At 34.1% G+C, this 14,840-nt stretch overlaps 2 protein-coding genes and 1 pseudogene across 3 annotated transcripts; 2 read left to right on the forward strand and 1 right to left on the reverse strand.

Annotated features, from left to right (window-relative positions):
- Window positions 1-561: 561 nt before the first annotated feature.
- LOC105124118 (leucine-rich repeat receptor-like serine/threonine-protein kinase BAM3) lies at window positions 562-5,099 on the forward strand. The gene is made up of 2 exons (XM_011023985.1): window positions 562-3,486; window positions 4,412-5,099. Exons 1-2 carry the CDS (start codon window positions 858-860, stop codon window positions 4,747-4,749), a joined length of 2,967 nt encoding a protein of 988 aa, XP_011022287.1. The 5' UTR covers window positions 562-857; the 3' UTR covers window positions 4,750-5,099.
- A 2,434-nt stretch (window positions 5,100-7,533) lies between these two features.
- LOC105124418 (hemK methyltransferase family member 2-like) lies at window positions 7,534-9,049 on the forward strand (annotated as a pseudogene).
- A 3,673-nt stretch (window positions 9,050-12,722) lies between these two features.
- LOC105124119 (plasma membrane-associated cation-binding protein 1-like) lies at window positions 12,723-14,294 on the reverse strand. 2 transcript variants are annotated; one of them, XM_011023987.1, is made up of 5 exons: window positions 14,081-14,180; window positions 13,834-13,988; window positions 13,568-13,657; window positions 13,380-13,464; window positions 12,723-13,260 (listed from the first exon to the last, which is right to left on the reverse strand). In XM_011023987.1, the coding sequence occupies exons 2-5, from the start codon at window positions 13,942-13,944 to the stop codon at window positions 12,953-12,955; spliced, it is 594 nt and encodes a 197-aa protein (XP_011022289.1). In that variant the 5' UTR covers window positions 13,945-13,988; window positions 14,081-14,180; the 3' UTR covers window positions 12,723-12,952. The 2 variants fall into 2 exon arrangements, with proteins under 2 accessions (XP_011022289.1, XP_011022288.1); XM_011023986.1 differs by having other exon boundaries at window positions 13,834-14,294.
- Between the last annotated feature and the right edge of the window lie 546 nt (window positions 14,295-14,840).

The raw sequence follows: 14,840 nt of genomic DNA on the forward strand, positions 1-14,840 counted from the left end.
ATAAGACTACTCGTACTAAGAGTTGAAAACTTACTATTCAAACAAGGTTCGAGAGCTAAGAGATTATTTGGTGTAATCTATGAAAAATGATTTTTAACTTTGAATCATAATTTAAGAATTGATTTTTTTAAAAAATAACTCGTAGCAAAAATAAGTTTAAATGACTTCAAGTTAGAAATATGTCCAAGTAAAAACATCAGAAAATTTAATTACTCCTGCTAAGTTGGTGCTCGACCTCTTTAACCTTCAAGTCAACTATCAAATTAAGTGCTGAGTGCATATATATATATTGATCGACATGTATAGCTCCCATATATATATATATATATATATATGGGAGCTATACATGTCGATCAATATTTCCTGATATACATATAGCAATATTTTTGCTGCTTTGAATCTTCAATCGCGTCAAATCTGTGCGTACAAATGGATTCTATTCTAAGAAAAGTTAAAGCAAGGGCAGATGAGTAAGTTGGTGTTCAAAAGCAACGGAAGATTCAAATAATGGTTGATGAAACGGCCTGCTTGCTACACATCTTTATGCAAACATTTGCTTTTGCTTTTCTTTTTATAAAAGCAAAAGATGGAACCAAAAAAAATGCTGAGCCAAAGAGAAAGATGACCTTGGATGCTGTTAATGTGCAACAAACAACTTTGCCTTTAGTTTCATCAGAACTCTTCCCCCTCACTCTGCCACACGCATACCTCTATCTCTGTGTTTTATAGCCTCGGTTTTCAGATTTTATGAGATGTACACTTTTTTTTAATTTCTCTCTCTCAATCTGATAAATACGATATTCGGTTCTCTAGAACCCATTTTTATTTTTTCTCTCTAAACCACCAAAACTACTAGCATGGCTGCTTCTAATGTGAAGCTTGCCTTCTTCTCTTCTCTACTCCTTTTTTTCCTGATCAATCCCAGCCAATCACTTTCTTCACATAATATCTATCTCGAAAGACAAGCTTCAATCCTGGTTTCCGTCAGACAATCTTTCGAGTCATATGATCCTTCATTTGATAGCTGGAATGTGGCCAACTACTCGCTTCTTTGCTCTTGGACTGGCATCCAATGCGACGACAAGAATAGATCAGTGGTTGCTATTGATATATCCAATTCAAACATCTCTGGCACTCTATCTCCAGCGATCACTGAACTTCGAAGCCTTGTCAATCTTTCGCTGCAAGGAAACAGTTTCTCTGATAGGTTCCCACGAGAAATTCACAGGCTTATAAGGCTTCAGTTCCTCAACATATCCAACAATCTGTTCAGTGGACAGCTGAACTGGGAGTTTTCTCAGTTGAAAGAACTTCAAGTGCTGGATGGTTATAACAACAATCTCAATGGCACGCTACCATTAGGTGTCACCCAACTTGCCAAGCTCAAGCACTTGGATTTTGGCGGGAATTACTTTCAGGGGACTATCCCTCCAAGCTATGGAAGTATGCAACAGCTGAATTATCTCTCATTGAAGGGAAACGATTTGCGTGGTTTAATTCCTGGCGAGCTTGGTAATCTTACTAATCTTGAGCAGCTCTACTTGGGGTATTACAATGAGTTCGATGGAGGAATCCCACCCGAGTTTGGCAAGCTGATCAATCTGGTTCATCTAGACCTTGCAAATTGTAGCTTAAGTGGACTCATACCGCCTGAATTGGGAAACCTCAACAAGTTAGATACCCTCTTCTTGCAAACAAATGAGCTCACCGGTCCGATCCCTCCCGAACTGGGCAACCTGAGCAGCATCAAATCTCTTGATCTCTCAAACAACGCACTAACAGGAGATATTCCACTAGAGTTTTCCGGGCTTCATCGTCTCACCTTATTGAATTTGTTCCTTAACAAGTTACATGGGCAGATCCCTCATTTCATTGCGGAGCTACCTGAGCTGGAAGTCCTGAAGCTTTGGCACAATAATTTCACCGGAGTCATTCCTGCTAAGCTGGGAGAAAATGGCAGATTAATTGAACTTGATCTGTCAAGCAATAAGCTTACCGGATTAGTCCCTAAATCTCTCTGCTTAGGAAAGAAGCTGCAGATTCTAATCCTGCGCATCAACTTTTTGTTCGGTCCTCTCCCTGATGATCTTGGCCACTGTGACTCTCTTTGGAGAGTTCGGTTGGGGCAGAATTATCTGACTGGATCAATTCCAAGTGGTTTCCTTTACTTGCCGGAACTGTCACTCATGGAGCTGCAGAACAATTATCTGAGTGAACAGGTTCCACAACAAACAGGCAAGATACCATCTAAACTTGAGCAGATGAATCTTGCAGATAATCACTTATCTGGGCCGCTTCCTGCATCCATTGGCAATTTCTCCAACTTGCAGATGCTTCTGCTCAGTGGAAACCGATTCACAGGGGAAATTCCACCTCAAATAGGCCAGTTGAAAAATGTCCTTACATTGGATATGAGTAGAAACAACTTGTCTGGGAATATCCCCTCTGAAATTGGTGATTGTCCTACCTTGACTTACTTAGATTTGAGTCAGAACCAACTCTCAGGCCCGATTCCAGTTCATATCACACAAATTCACATATTAAATTACCTTAATATATCCTGGAACCATTTGAACCAAAGTCTACCCAAGGAAATTGGGTCCATGAAAAGTCTAACCTCGGCAGATTTTTCTCACAACAACTTCTCTGGTTCCATACCTGAATTTGGACAATATTCATTCTTCAACTCCACATCATTTATGGGTAACCCTCATCTTTGTGGTTCTTACTTAAACCCATGCAACTATTCATCCATGTCTCCATTACAACTCCACGACCAAAATAGCTCCAGGTCTCAGGTCCATGGAAAATTCAAGCTTCTTTTTGCTCTGGGATTTTTAGTATGCTCTTTGGTATTTGCGGCTTTGGCAATCATCAAGACCCGAAAGATACGAAGAAATTCAAATTCCTGGAAGCTCACAGCATTCCAGAAGCTGGGATTTGGATACGAAGACATATTGGAATGCATCAAGGAAAACAACATCATAGGGAGAGGTGGAGCTGGCACTGTCTACAGAGGTTTAATGGCTACGGGGGAACCAGTAGCAGTCAAGAAGTTGTTGGGAATAAGCAAAGGCTCGTCTCATGATAATGGCCTATCTGCTGAAGTGCAAACATTAGGCCAAATTCGACACAGGAATATAGTGAGGTTGTTGGCATTTTGTTCCAATAAAGAGTCCAATTTACTTGTATACGAGTACATGCCAAATGGTAGCCTAGGTGAAGTTCTGCATGGGAAGAGAGGTGGTTTTCTCAAGTGGGATACCAGGCTGAAAATTGCTATTGAAGCTGCAAAAGGCCTATGCTACTTGCACCACGACTGTTCCCCTCTAATCATCCACCGGGATGTCAAGTCCAATAACATCCTGCTCAACTCAGATTTTGAGGCTCATGTAGCAGATTTTGGTCTTGCCAAGTTCCTACGAGACACTGGAAATTCAGAATGCATGTCTGCAATTGCTGGCTCTTATGGCTATATTGCTCCAGGTACCCCCTTTGCCCATATTTTCAAAATAACCTAAAACAAAATCAACTGGAAGATCACATACAGTAACAGCCTAATGAATTGTCCCTTGGAACCTGAGACCTTTCGTCTATGTTTACATGACATAGTTTCTTCATTTAGCTACCAATTAAAGCATCTCTCGCATTTTCCTTTGACTTGATGTCATGATTAACGCCTCCAATAATCTGGTTTAATCATTGTTTTAAAAAACTAATTATGGTGCTCATTTCTGTGTTCGAGTGGCAAATAAACATGCAGAGTCTGTCCATTTTTGTTTGTTCTCATTTTAGATCTGCCATAAGAACTAGTGTACTTTTCCTTGGACCGAAGTAGCAAGGTAGAGTACCATGTGGAGTCCAAGAACGGTGAAGGCTCCACTAACACAGATGAAAATTCTCCCTTTTACTTTTCATCTTGCTTTAAGCCTTTAACCCACACTATTAGTATTTGGGTTGTGAGCTTTTTTATTGGAAACCATAAACCAATCTTCACTTTTGCCAATAACTAGCTTGCCCTTTTTGACCCAACCCCAGAAATAGGAGCAACAGCAAAATCAGCATAAATCGAAATTCCAAGCAAATCCTCCTTGAGGATCCTGATTCGGATCTATCTAACCTTTACTTTCCCTAAACCCCAAAAAAGAGAAACATGTCTATACAACACAGTTATAAAGCGCAAACTGCCTTTTCTTTTTTAACACACATAAGTAGTTGCTTTGCCTCGGGAGATGAGCTGAACACCACATCTTTTTCTGTGCAAAACGACAGTGCATGTCACAGAGATTCACTTAAACAAACAGGAGTGCATGGCATCGGTTACCCTCTTTTAAATAAACATTTCTATTCTATCACATTTTCTTCAAGACTATTACTTTGAAGCTTAGGACTAAGGAATTTCTTGTAACAGAATACGCATACACCTTGAAAGTGGATGAAAAAAGCGATGTCTACAGCTTTGGAGTGGTACTATTGGAGTTAATCACAGGCAGAAGGCCAGTTGGCGATTTCGGAGAAGAAGGGCTTGACATTGTTCAATGGACAAAGACACAGACCAAGTCAAGCAAAGAGGGGGTGGTTAAGATTCTGGATCAAAGGCTGATTGATATTCCATTAATTGAAGCGATGCAAGTCTTTTTTGTGGCAATGTTGTGTGTTCAAGAACAAAGTGTGGAGAGGCCAACAATGAGAGAAGTTGTTCAGATGCTTGCACAAGCTAAACAACCCAACACATTTCACATGGAGTGACTTCACCAGACACATTATAGAAGTTGTTGACAACAAGAAGACAAAGATGATTCACTGATTATGAGTGGTGAATGTCGGGGATGACTCTGCTCAAGCAGTATAACCAGGCTATCTTTGCAACGATTATTATTTATATTATATAAATGATAAATGGTGCTTCTTCTTTTCCCTTTTTCCATCTTAATGGGGTTACTGATGCTTAAAAGCATGTCTGGCTCTAATATTGTGCATGCGGTTGATTAGAGCTAAGCTGTAGTTAGCTTGGAGGGATGATTTTGGTCTCTTTATTTAGGCATGAAAACATGAATAGGAAAAGATGTACGAACTGCAAACCTATCTGATTGTAATTCCTGGCTTCATATATATATATATATATATATATATATATATTATCATCACCATCGTTATCATCATTTGAATAAAATGTTGCTTTTACTGCTTAAATATTATTAAGATATAATCATGAATACAAATAAATAAAAAGAAAAATAAAGCAAGTTTAAGCTATAATAACTAAACTCAAACCCTAAATTTATAGGCAATCAAGCAATTGCAAATATGTTTTATATATATATATATATATAACATATTTGCAATTGCTTGAATTGATTTTTTTAAGGATCAATTTAATAAATTTTAATGGAAACCTCATGATTTTTTAACTAGAAAAAAGACCAACCCCCAAGGATTTATCACTTATTCTCAATTAATATCAACCTTTGTATAATTTAAATACATTTTATACATACAATCATGATGCTAGAATTATACTGCAATCACAATTAAAACCGCGATTCAAACCATCGATGAGACACATTTGTGATTCATAAATTGTGAAGATGGTAGAAGTTGTAATGGAGTTTAATAAATCATAGTAAATAAAATATTTGAAATTAAATTTAAAGTGGATTCCATTTAGGCTAAAAATTTATTAAAAATTACTTTTTTTATTTAAATTCTTTAACATTGACATTAACATGATTAAAAAAATTATACATAAATAATAAATTAATTTAAAAAACTCTTAGTTGATATGTTTATTGTGAAAATCAAAACCACATAAAAAAAAAATATAAGGATATCTTGTAGTTTATTAGTTGTAAGTTGAAGGGTTATAATAAATCTAAACAAAATATTAGAAGTTTAACTCAGGTGCTCAGCTAAAGCTTTGCTAACCTATTTTAATTTTATATTTGAGTTTATTATAAAATAATTATTTAATTTATAAAACATTATTTTTGTCAATGTTTTCTTCCAGAAGAATTTTTTAAATCTGAACAATTCTTTCAACTCGAAAACATCATATTTGAAACCAAAATTTTGAGGTTTAATTTACATTCTAAGATAGATAATCAAAGCTTGTAATGGTAGGAATTAACCATGGTAATTACCATAATTAATGCTTTGTCAATTTTAGTTTCAAAATCCAAGAATTATCTACACTATTTTTCAGATTTTATAGTCTTTCTCACCTTATTATTTTAAAGTTTTCTCCTGAGTATCGAGCTAGTCTAAAGCTTAAATTTAGTTTTGTTGAGAAATATTTTAGGCCAGATCTTGTCTATAAAATATTTAAACAATATAATGATATTAAAATCTTGAAAGATACTTTATTGCAATCATTCAAGTTACACTAAGTTAGGAGCAATAAAACTTTAAAGATAAATTATTCATTATTGATAATAACAAAAACTTTATTATTTTAAAGATCTTTAATAAGTAAATACTTATCTTTATATTAATCTAAACATAGATATATTAAGTAATTTATATGCATGTTAGGAAGGATTGTATTTCAATCTCTTATACAATATATTTAGTATGCATGCTAGATTTTAGTCTTGATTACAAGTTTGTTATAATATATAAAATTATATGTTTAAATGTATATGAATTCTAGTTTTTTTAGACAATTTTTTTATTTAATATGTTATCTATTCACTAGTTTAATTAATCACCTAATTTCTGAACAACAAAGTAACACTAAAAAGTAATTTATTATTAATTAAAAAAATATTGGTTTAAACTTTAAAGGCAGGTTACCTTTTAAAGTTAAAAGGAATCTAAAAAAAAAAAGGAGAGGAAAAAACCCTTCAACAGCCGATAACAAATCAAACATTATGGACATTTCCCCAAAACATTGTGGCTGCTAGTACACCATAAAAAAACTATAAATTAAAAAAATAATCCAAATAGCTACTCTTCGCTGAGAATATAGAACCCCCTCTCGCTGATCAGCATTTGTTTTCTTCTGCAGCATCAGTAAAAAAATAAAAAATCAGCAGCAGCAGCAGGAGGGAGGCACAGTCAGTGTTGCACAAAACAGGTGATCCCTTCTTTTCCTCTTCAGTTCCCAGATTCATATCTCTAATCTTCTATTTGCTTGCACATTTTTTTTTCTTAAATACCCACTTGTCCGGCTTGCTGTTTCTTGTAATTTGATCGTGCCATTTTACTCGACACGCATATTTATTGAATCCCATTACTATAATTTATTGTCGAGTGACCATTTAGCTTGTTTGTATTGATAATGATTCGTTTTATTGGAAACCAATTCAGTTCTCAATGCATTCATACCTATCAGGTTGCTAACAAGATGTCCCCTAAAACGGCACAAATCCGCGAGGTCGCATCCTGAGGTTTATACATGAATCCTGTGATCATTCGTTGGCGCCTGTCGATGCTGATCGAAATACTGTAATAGATCATTGTCCAAGATTGCGTTTGGAAGCGGGTTGTGGTAGTAGAAGTGTTATTGCTTCTCTAGCTCTTATACTTGGACACATGGGCGTTATGCTGAGGGCTGGGATGGGCTATGGCTTAGACGAAGATTTTATCAATGTTTTTAACTAGTTTTATATAAAAAATAATTTTTAATTTTTAATTGAGTTATCAAAAAATTCTAAAAATTTATATGAAATCTTTTAATATGATGTTTTTTAATATAATGTTTTAGCTTGGGTTAAAATTTTAATTTTTTTTGATAAATTTATAAATTTGATGAAAAATTACAATTTAACCAATTTGACATATGTTATTGGGCGTAATTTTCAATCTGACTATCAAATTGAGCTGAAATTTTACAAAGAATCTTAAAATATATTTAATAAAATCTGCTTAAAATTTTAGAATAAATGAAACTTGGTAATGCTAACAAAAAAACCGTCAAATAAAAACAAAACGACTCATTGAAAGTAAAATGGTTATTTGCCATTAAAAAATAAAATAAATCAGCTCTTCCTTCCTTTTATATGTTACCGACTAGGCAAAAGCAAAATAAAAAAAGAAAGAAAAGAAATGGTTAGAGAGAAAAGTAAGGGAAAACATAAAAAATCAAAGAAAAAAAAAATAAGAGAATAACTTTGTAAACTTGCAAAGTCCAATTTATAAAACACTAATCAAAAAAAGAATCAAGTGAAGGATAGAGGAATTGAAAGAGAAAAAAATTTAATTACTTTGTTTTTCAATTAATATAAGATTATTATTTTATTCTGATTGAAGGGTTATTACAATATCAATTTAGATTTGATTATAGATGAATTATATTTCACAAAATATCAAAGGATGTAACTTTAATAGTAAATTTATTTTTATTTTTATTTTAATTTTATGTACTTTTAAATTTATTTTTTAATATTTTAGATAATATATTTAAATTAAAACTTTAATGTTAACTTTAAAAATTCATGTATATAAATTAATAATTAATCTTAAAAAATATTTATATATTTATTTAATAGTCCAGCATAGAAAAAATTTCTTGCTCCATTCTTGCTTGGATAGGAAGTTCCAGGGGTGTCCATTGATATTAATCCTCATGCATTGAGAGTGACCCTTGAGAAGTTGGATGCTCATGGTGTTGATGCTGACTTGATGTGCGTGGATATTGCATCCAGGCTTGAGAAGAGGTTGTCTGGGATGGTGGTTGTGATGGTTGTCAACCCACCATATGTACTGACAACGCCTGATGACGAGGCTGATCATGAAGGAATGGCCTCGACGTGGGTTGGAGGGAAGAATGGCAGGAGTGTAATTGATAGGATTTTGCCTGTTGCAGATAGACTTTTTCCAGATAAGGGATGGTTATACATGGTTACCCTTAAAACAATGATCCTCACATATATGTCTTCTGATGAGAAAGAAGGGGTATGCTTCTAGAATTGTTGTCCAGAGATCAACAGAAGAAGAGAGCCTTCACATCATCAAGTTTTGGCGTGATTCTGATATTCAACTGGATGCAAAGGAGATTTCAACAGCATGGTTACCCTTACCATTTTTGCATTTGAGAGTTATATTGTAGACCTCTCTTCGAGATATTTTAGAATCCATGGATCTCATTGTTGAAAAACTTCACGAGTCCCTTGTCGGCAACCTGGGTGGAGGAAAACTTCTTTTCTTCCTCTGATATCAGATGCATTGATTTATTGAGTCCGAACTGCTTCTGAAGATCATTCTATCAAGATCACGGCATTTATGATCTGTTCCTGTCCATTAATGCTTTTGGTTTATGGCAAATGCTTTTATATGTTATGACAAAACTAGACATACCAGGTTTGCTTACAACACTGTTAGATATATAAAATGAAGATTGCCTAAGACTCTACTTGTTAGATATATAATAATAATAATAATAATTTTTTAAAAAATATTTTTAAATTCCTCTTTTATAGTTTTGCGAAAAGTTTTCGTTCATCTTATATCTGCTTTGCTTTGATATGTGCTTTCTCAGATCTCAGGAAGATGATGCGTGAGAGAGAGCTTTTGCAGTGTAGGATTACAGTTGCCATACCCACCAAGCAATTGTTAAATTTATTCTGATGATCGGGCTAGGAGCCATTCTCAGATTAGTTTGCAGCCGCAGCATATATGGCCCACTGGGCAGTTCAAAAGATTTGTCCAAGGGTAGCTGGGCTCACACACTGTGGATTGTGATTTTTTTATTAAATTTGTCATGTATTTGATCAGATTTAAGCTTGGTTTAACGGTTAGATATTTTATAATGAATTTTTTTTAGCAATTATTATAATCTGGTGTGATAGATCTTTCCTTGAATTTAAATCTATAACAATAATCTATAAAACTATATATTAGGCCATTCAAATAATAATCTGGACGTAGCATTTTCCTATTTACTTGTGGAGAATTTTCGTTAAAATGCCCCGGACCTTCCGTTTCTCTACAAGTTCTATTGCTTCAAACCTCTTCCCAGAAGGCCTGCATTTACTTGATTAAAAGTCAATTTCACATGTAGTGCATTGTCGTTGGTTTATTTTCAGTCTCGCAGAGCCCTGATATATATACCTTTTCCTTTCAGGAAAGAGCACCTAGGGCCGAAGTCAATGAGCTCTTAATTAGTAACAGGTGGTTAGAGTTTGGTGTTAAAAGACAAGAACAAACCAATCCCTGAGTATATATCCCATCCTAACATTTGATTTGATGTCAGAACGTTTAAATATGTGGAGGGTGTATTTGAATTAGCTTTACTTTTGTATTAACTTTCCAAAATCTTAATTTTTCTAAACCAAGAAAATCGAAAAAATAAAAAAAATCAAACCAAGAAAAAAACATATTAAATTGATTAAAGAATTTTAAAAAATATTTGGTTTGTTTTGGTTTCAAAGGTTGAAACTACCGTCCAAAAAATATATATGTTACCCTAAATCATTCTTATTGAACCCACCCTTCAGCTTATATTGTCCCTTCTCCGCAGCAGCACCACCCAGAACATTTTCTTCTCGCTGTTGCTTTGGTAAGATCCAAAGACTCCAATGGGTTCTCTTTAATTTCCCTTTTTATCAAACTCTTAATCTGAGATTTTTACTTTGTTATGTATTTGCTCGTAGTGACTCCTCTTCCCAGCTGTCGTCTCGATCTCAAATTCTATTTTCATGTGTTCATATGAAAATGACAGGGTTGTGGTGTGTATAGCTAATGGTCCCCAGACTTGTTGGTATTTGCAGTACGAATTTTCCATTTTACACTTCTTAGTTCCTGTTAGTAAACATACCTTTTCTTTCTTTGATTAACTGTTTTACTACAATGTTTCAGATATGGCCATTTATTAGTAGTAGTTGCATCTGGAAGAGAAAAGGCCGGTAAAGCAATCCCATTGTTGAACCCCCTCGTCTCTTGCAGAAGAAGTGCCTGTCAATTGTCATTAGATGGTATGTATGTTAAGGTTCAAGCATCCCATTCAGATTTGAAATTTTTTGACACCTTTCTGTAACTCAATGACAGCCAAATGGAGCATGCATTGGATTTTAATGTAGCATATATTGGATTTAATTATTTATGCATGGACTCCCTCTTTAAATGCAATTCCTAACTAAATAGTGTTGAAATTTCATTGTAGGTATTTAGTCTCATGACTAGATTTTGATTTCCTGTATAATTAATTTAGATGATGGGAAAAAAAAATCATGTTATAATCATTTTATGCCGTAATATTTATAGTTGTTGAATTTTGACTTGCAGTTTTGTTGCATGGAAAGTTTTGATGTCTACTAAAGAATCTTTCAACAATGTACTTAATGTACTTCTCGGCTGGGATGATCTGCACAATGAAAATTGAAGATCTGTGCTCTTGAAGTAGTGTTTTTTTTTTTTTGACAATATCGGCTTCAATGTTGTTTCTTTTTAACACTTTTAATGGCAATAAATTTCTTTATTTGTCAAGTTTCTAATGCTTTGCAAATTTGAATTTTATAAACCACTTGTGTGTTGTGAAATTTCTTCTACCATTAATGGATTAAAGAAAAACTAGACCATTAGAATACGTTTTTTACAACCAAAATTCAAAAAAAAAACCCTAAGCAATTATAATATATTTTCCCCAATTTTGAACCTTAAATAACTAAACCTAATAAAAAAATATTGGTTTAAATTGGTTTCAGTTTTAAAATTTTAAAAAGAATTGGTTTGGTTGTTTTTTTATTTTTTGAAAACTAAGCCAAATAAAAAATAATAACTTCTATTTCTATTAATCACCCTAATATAATAAGCATGCAAGAATCTAATCTAATCTAATTACACGATAGAGATAGACAAAAAAATTACCTTAAAATTGACTAAATATATAGGAGTATCTTGATCATCGTTCAAGCCTTCTCTTACATCTCTGTCTTTATGTTTGACAAAAGAGAAGATCCTGATTTTTTAAACACTGAAGTTGTTGTTTTTAATTTTTGAATATATATCTTCTAAACTACCCTTATTTAATTAATAAATGGGCCTTAATTGCAAATACAAAAACAATTATTTTTTCCTTGTTCTTTTTTGGCTTTCAGAAAACTGGAACGCACAAACAATGTGTACCCAAGCTGGTCGATCGCGTGGTCGACGTAAGAAAAGGCCCAGATATATAATTAAACGACAAACAACAAGATTTTATAACAACAGACCTGATCTGTCCTAATAATTCATGAGCTCATACAATATGGTTTTCAGACACACAATCTAGTCTTCAGAGGGTGCTTAGCCCTGTCCAAAAAGTGAAATCAAAATATATAGCTGTAGTGCTCAGAGTCACAGAAGCAATCCATCCATCCAGGCTCCAAAAATAGTAAGAAATGTGTATTATTTGCTAGCAGTTTATTTGTTAATAAAATTAATATCTTCCTTCTTATATGTATAAATGAACCTCAGCAATGGAGGCCAAAGCAAGGGGAACTTATATAATCACTCCATTTTTTAAAATTAATATGATATTAAATGCTAATATAAGCTGTAAATAACTATTCCTCCAAGCTTTTAATTTCAATGATTGGCATTTTTCTTTCCATGCTATTTTTAAAACCCCAACATAAAGCAAGAAATAATATTTTGTTCTTTGTCAAGCTTGACACAATAGAAAATGACGTGTATCATCCTACATTAATATATAATTAGACAAACAGGCAAGCAGACGTAAAGCGGGAGAGAACAATTATTTATGATCCTATTCAAAAAAATTCAATTGCTTTAAAAAAAAAATATGAAGAAGAAACCGAGTAATGTACCCCACCACTTCTCTAGATAGTAAATTAATATTACAATTTCAAAAAAAAAAAAAAACAACACACACAGAAATATATGATCCAAACTTACAAGGAAATTAAGGATACATATTCATAAAGAATAACAAATGTTCTTTTTTTTTCTTTTTACTGCATGTAACCTTTTTTTCACAAAGACGGGATTTAATTAATTACTTCTTGATGACGAGTCACGGCTTTGGTGGCTCTGCTTCCTCCACCTTGGCAGGTGTTTCAGCCACAGCTGGAGGTGGTTCAGTCTTCTCCGAAGCCTCCGCTACTACTGCCTCTTCTTTCTTCTCTTCCTCAACTACTATCTCCTTCTCTGTGCTAGTAGTTGCTTCCTCGGTTTTTGTTTCGGGTGCTGGTGCCTCGACTGCCTTTTCCTCTACCGGAATAAAGGTTGAGACTTTTTCAAAGACGAAGAAAATAGGACCCGGAACATAGACTGGTCCATATTTTGAAGATACTTCAGATACTAGTTTTGATCCTGGAAACTCTGTGCATGCAGAAATACAGCAAAGTAAATAGAGGTGGCAATGGTAAAAAAAATTAACGCTTATTAAATCTTGAAAGAAGCTAAGGGAGGAGGAGAGGGTATATTTTCTATATACATACCGATTTTAACAAGCTCATCAAGGAACTTTTGAACTGAAGTAGATTGCTTCTTTAATCCTGCTTCTTTGGGATCCTTAACTAAGGTCTGTTTCAGGTTAATTATATATTTACAAGATCATGTTAGTATTTTGTTTCATGTATAAATGTATAGGTAGCTAGATTTATTTGTGCGAGTGTGATTGACTGACCTTGATTTCAGCTGATGAAGCTTCATAGATTTCTGTCACTTTAGATTCAAGTTCAGTCTTCTTCTCTTCAAACTCCTTACTGATTTCTTCCTATTAATTAAAGCAAGAAAGATATTGCAAGTTCATTATAAAACAGATACACAGCAGTACATCTACATGCTTCAATTAACATAGTAAATATTTTGTAAGCTTCTTTCTTGCTAGTTATAATATTCCTGTCGAAAAAAGAAGAAACCAAGAGTTTAAATTCAAGTTAGAACGAGGACCTTCGATTCATCAAAGGTCTTGCAAGCTTCAGCTGCAGCTGCCTTCTTGGCACTGTCCTTCTCAAAAACCTTCTTGATCTTTGGAAGAACCTTTGATTTCCAATACCCCATTTCTCTCTTGTCTCAACTCAACAGATTAATCCAAACAACAAAATCTATCCAACAAAAACGTATGTGTGTGAATAATCTAAAGAAGCAAAGTTGATGAAGTAGCCCAACGAGTCTGTGTGTATATTTTCTCACTTACTTTCGAACTGTGTGTAATGCCTCCGGGTTAAAGGAACATGATGCTAAAGAGCATGGCATCATATAGATACACTTGTAACAAAACAACCCCTTGTTTTCCAACTAAATTACCATAAATACCAGCTTAGTCATTCCCACCATGCTAATGACCCTCTCTGACCCTCTGCTTCCCTACCAAAGGACAGTCCATGCAGGGCTATGAATGTCCACAAATCCGGGTAGACATGATTGAAAGAAAGGGTGGTTTTGTAAATAAACAAGGGAAGGGAAGGATAAAATAAGGTGGAGATGCCAGTTGGCAATCAACCTCAACGAAAGGTAGCCGATATGAGAAGTGGGTCCTCACTCAAATGTTGATGGTGACGTGTAACAAAATATGTCTCTTTCTTTGGCTTCTCACGTGGCTCCGCTGGTACTGCTACTTTCACGCCGTCAATGACTAACCCCGCTCCTCCTCCTCCTCCTCCTCAAGCAAACAAATTAAAACCTTTTGATTCGACAGCTCTAGTCCATGGTCATGATATTCCAACATTCATCTTCAATTTGCATTTTTATGAATCTTTAATTTTATTTTTTTATTGATTGATTGCGTTTGTACCATTTTTCTACGGTGATTAATGGGATTGAATTAATTGAATTCGGTCATTTAATCGTTAATTGTTTATACTTATTCCTGTATTATATGTGTGTACATCAACTGTATATATAAAATGAGTAATGTTTTATATTTTATCTTTTATATGCATGTTTAGTTTTTCTTA

This window comes from Populus euphratica, unplaced genomic scaffold (assembly GCF_000495115.2).
Source record: "Populus euphratica unplaced genomic scaffold, PopEup_1.0 scaffold4.1, whole genome shotgun sequence".
Taxonomy (NCBI): domain Eukaryota; kingdom Viridiplantae; phylum Streptophyta; class Magnoliopsida; order Malpighiales; family Salicaceae; genus Populus; species Populus euphratica.

What these genes read in the sequence shown, in the direction of transcription:
- LOC105124119 (XM_011023986.1), bottom strand. Translation starts at nt 13,944, where the DNA reads ATGGGGTATTGGAAATCAAAGGTTCTTCCAAAGATCAAGAAGGTTTTT. An exon ending in CTTCATCAGCTGAAATCAAG is followed by an intron (nt 13,465 to 13,567) that starts GTCAGTCAATCA and finishes AACCTGAAACAG; the next exon opens with ACCTTAGTTAAGGATCCCAA. An exon ending in TGATGAGCTTGTTAAAATCG is followed by an intron (nt 13,261 to 13,379) that starts GTATGTATATAG and finishes CTGCATGCACAG; the next exon opens with AGTTTCCAGGATCAAAACTA.
- LOC105124118 (XM_011023985.1), top strand. Translation starts at nt 858, where the DNA reads ATGGCTGCTTCTAATGTGAAGCTTGCCTTCTTCTCTTCTCTACTCCTT. An exon ending in TTATGGCTATATTGCTCCAG is followed by an intron (nt 3,487 to 4,411) that starts GTACCCCCTTTG and finishes TTCTTGTAACAG; the next exon opens with AATACGCATACACCTTGAAA.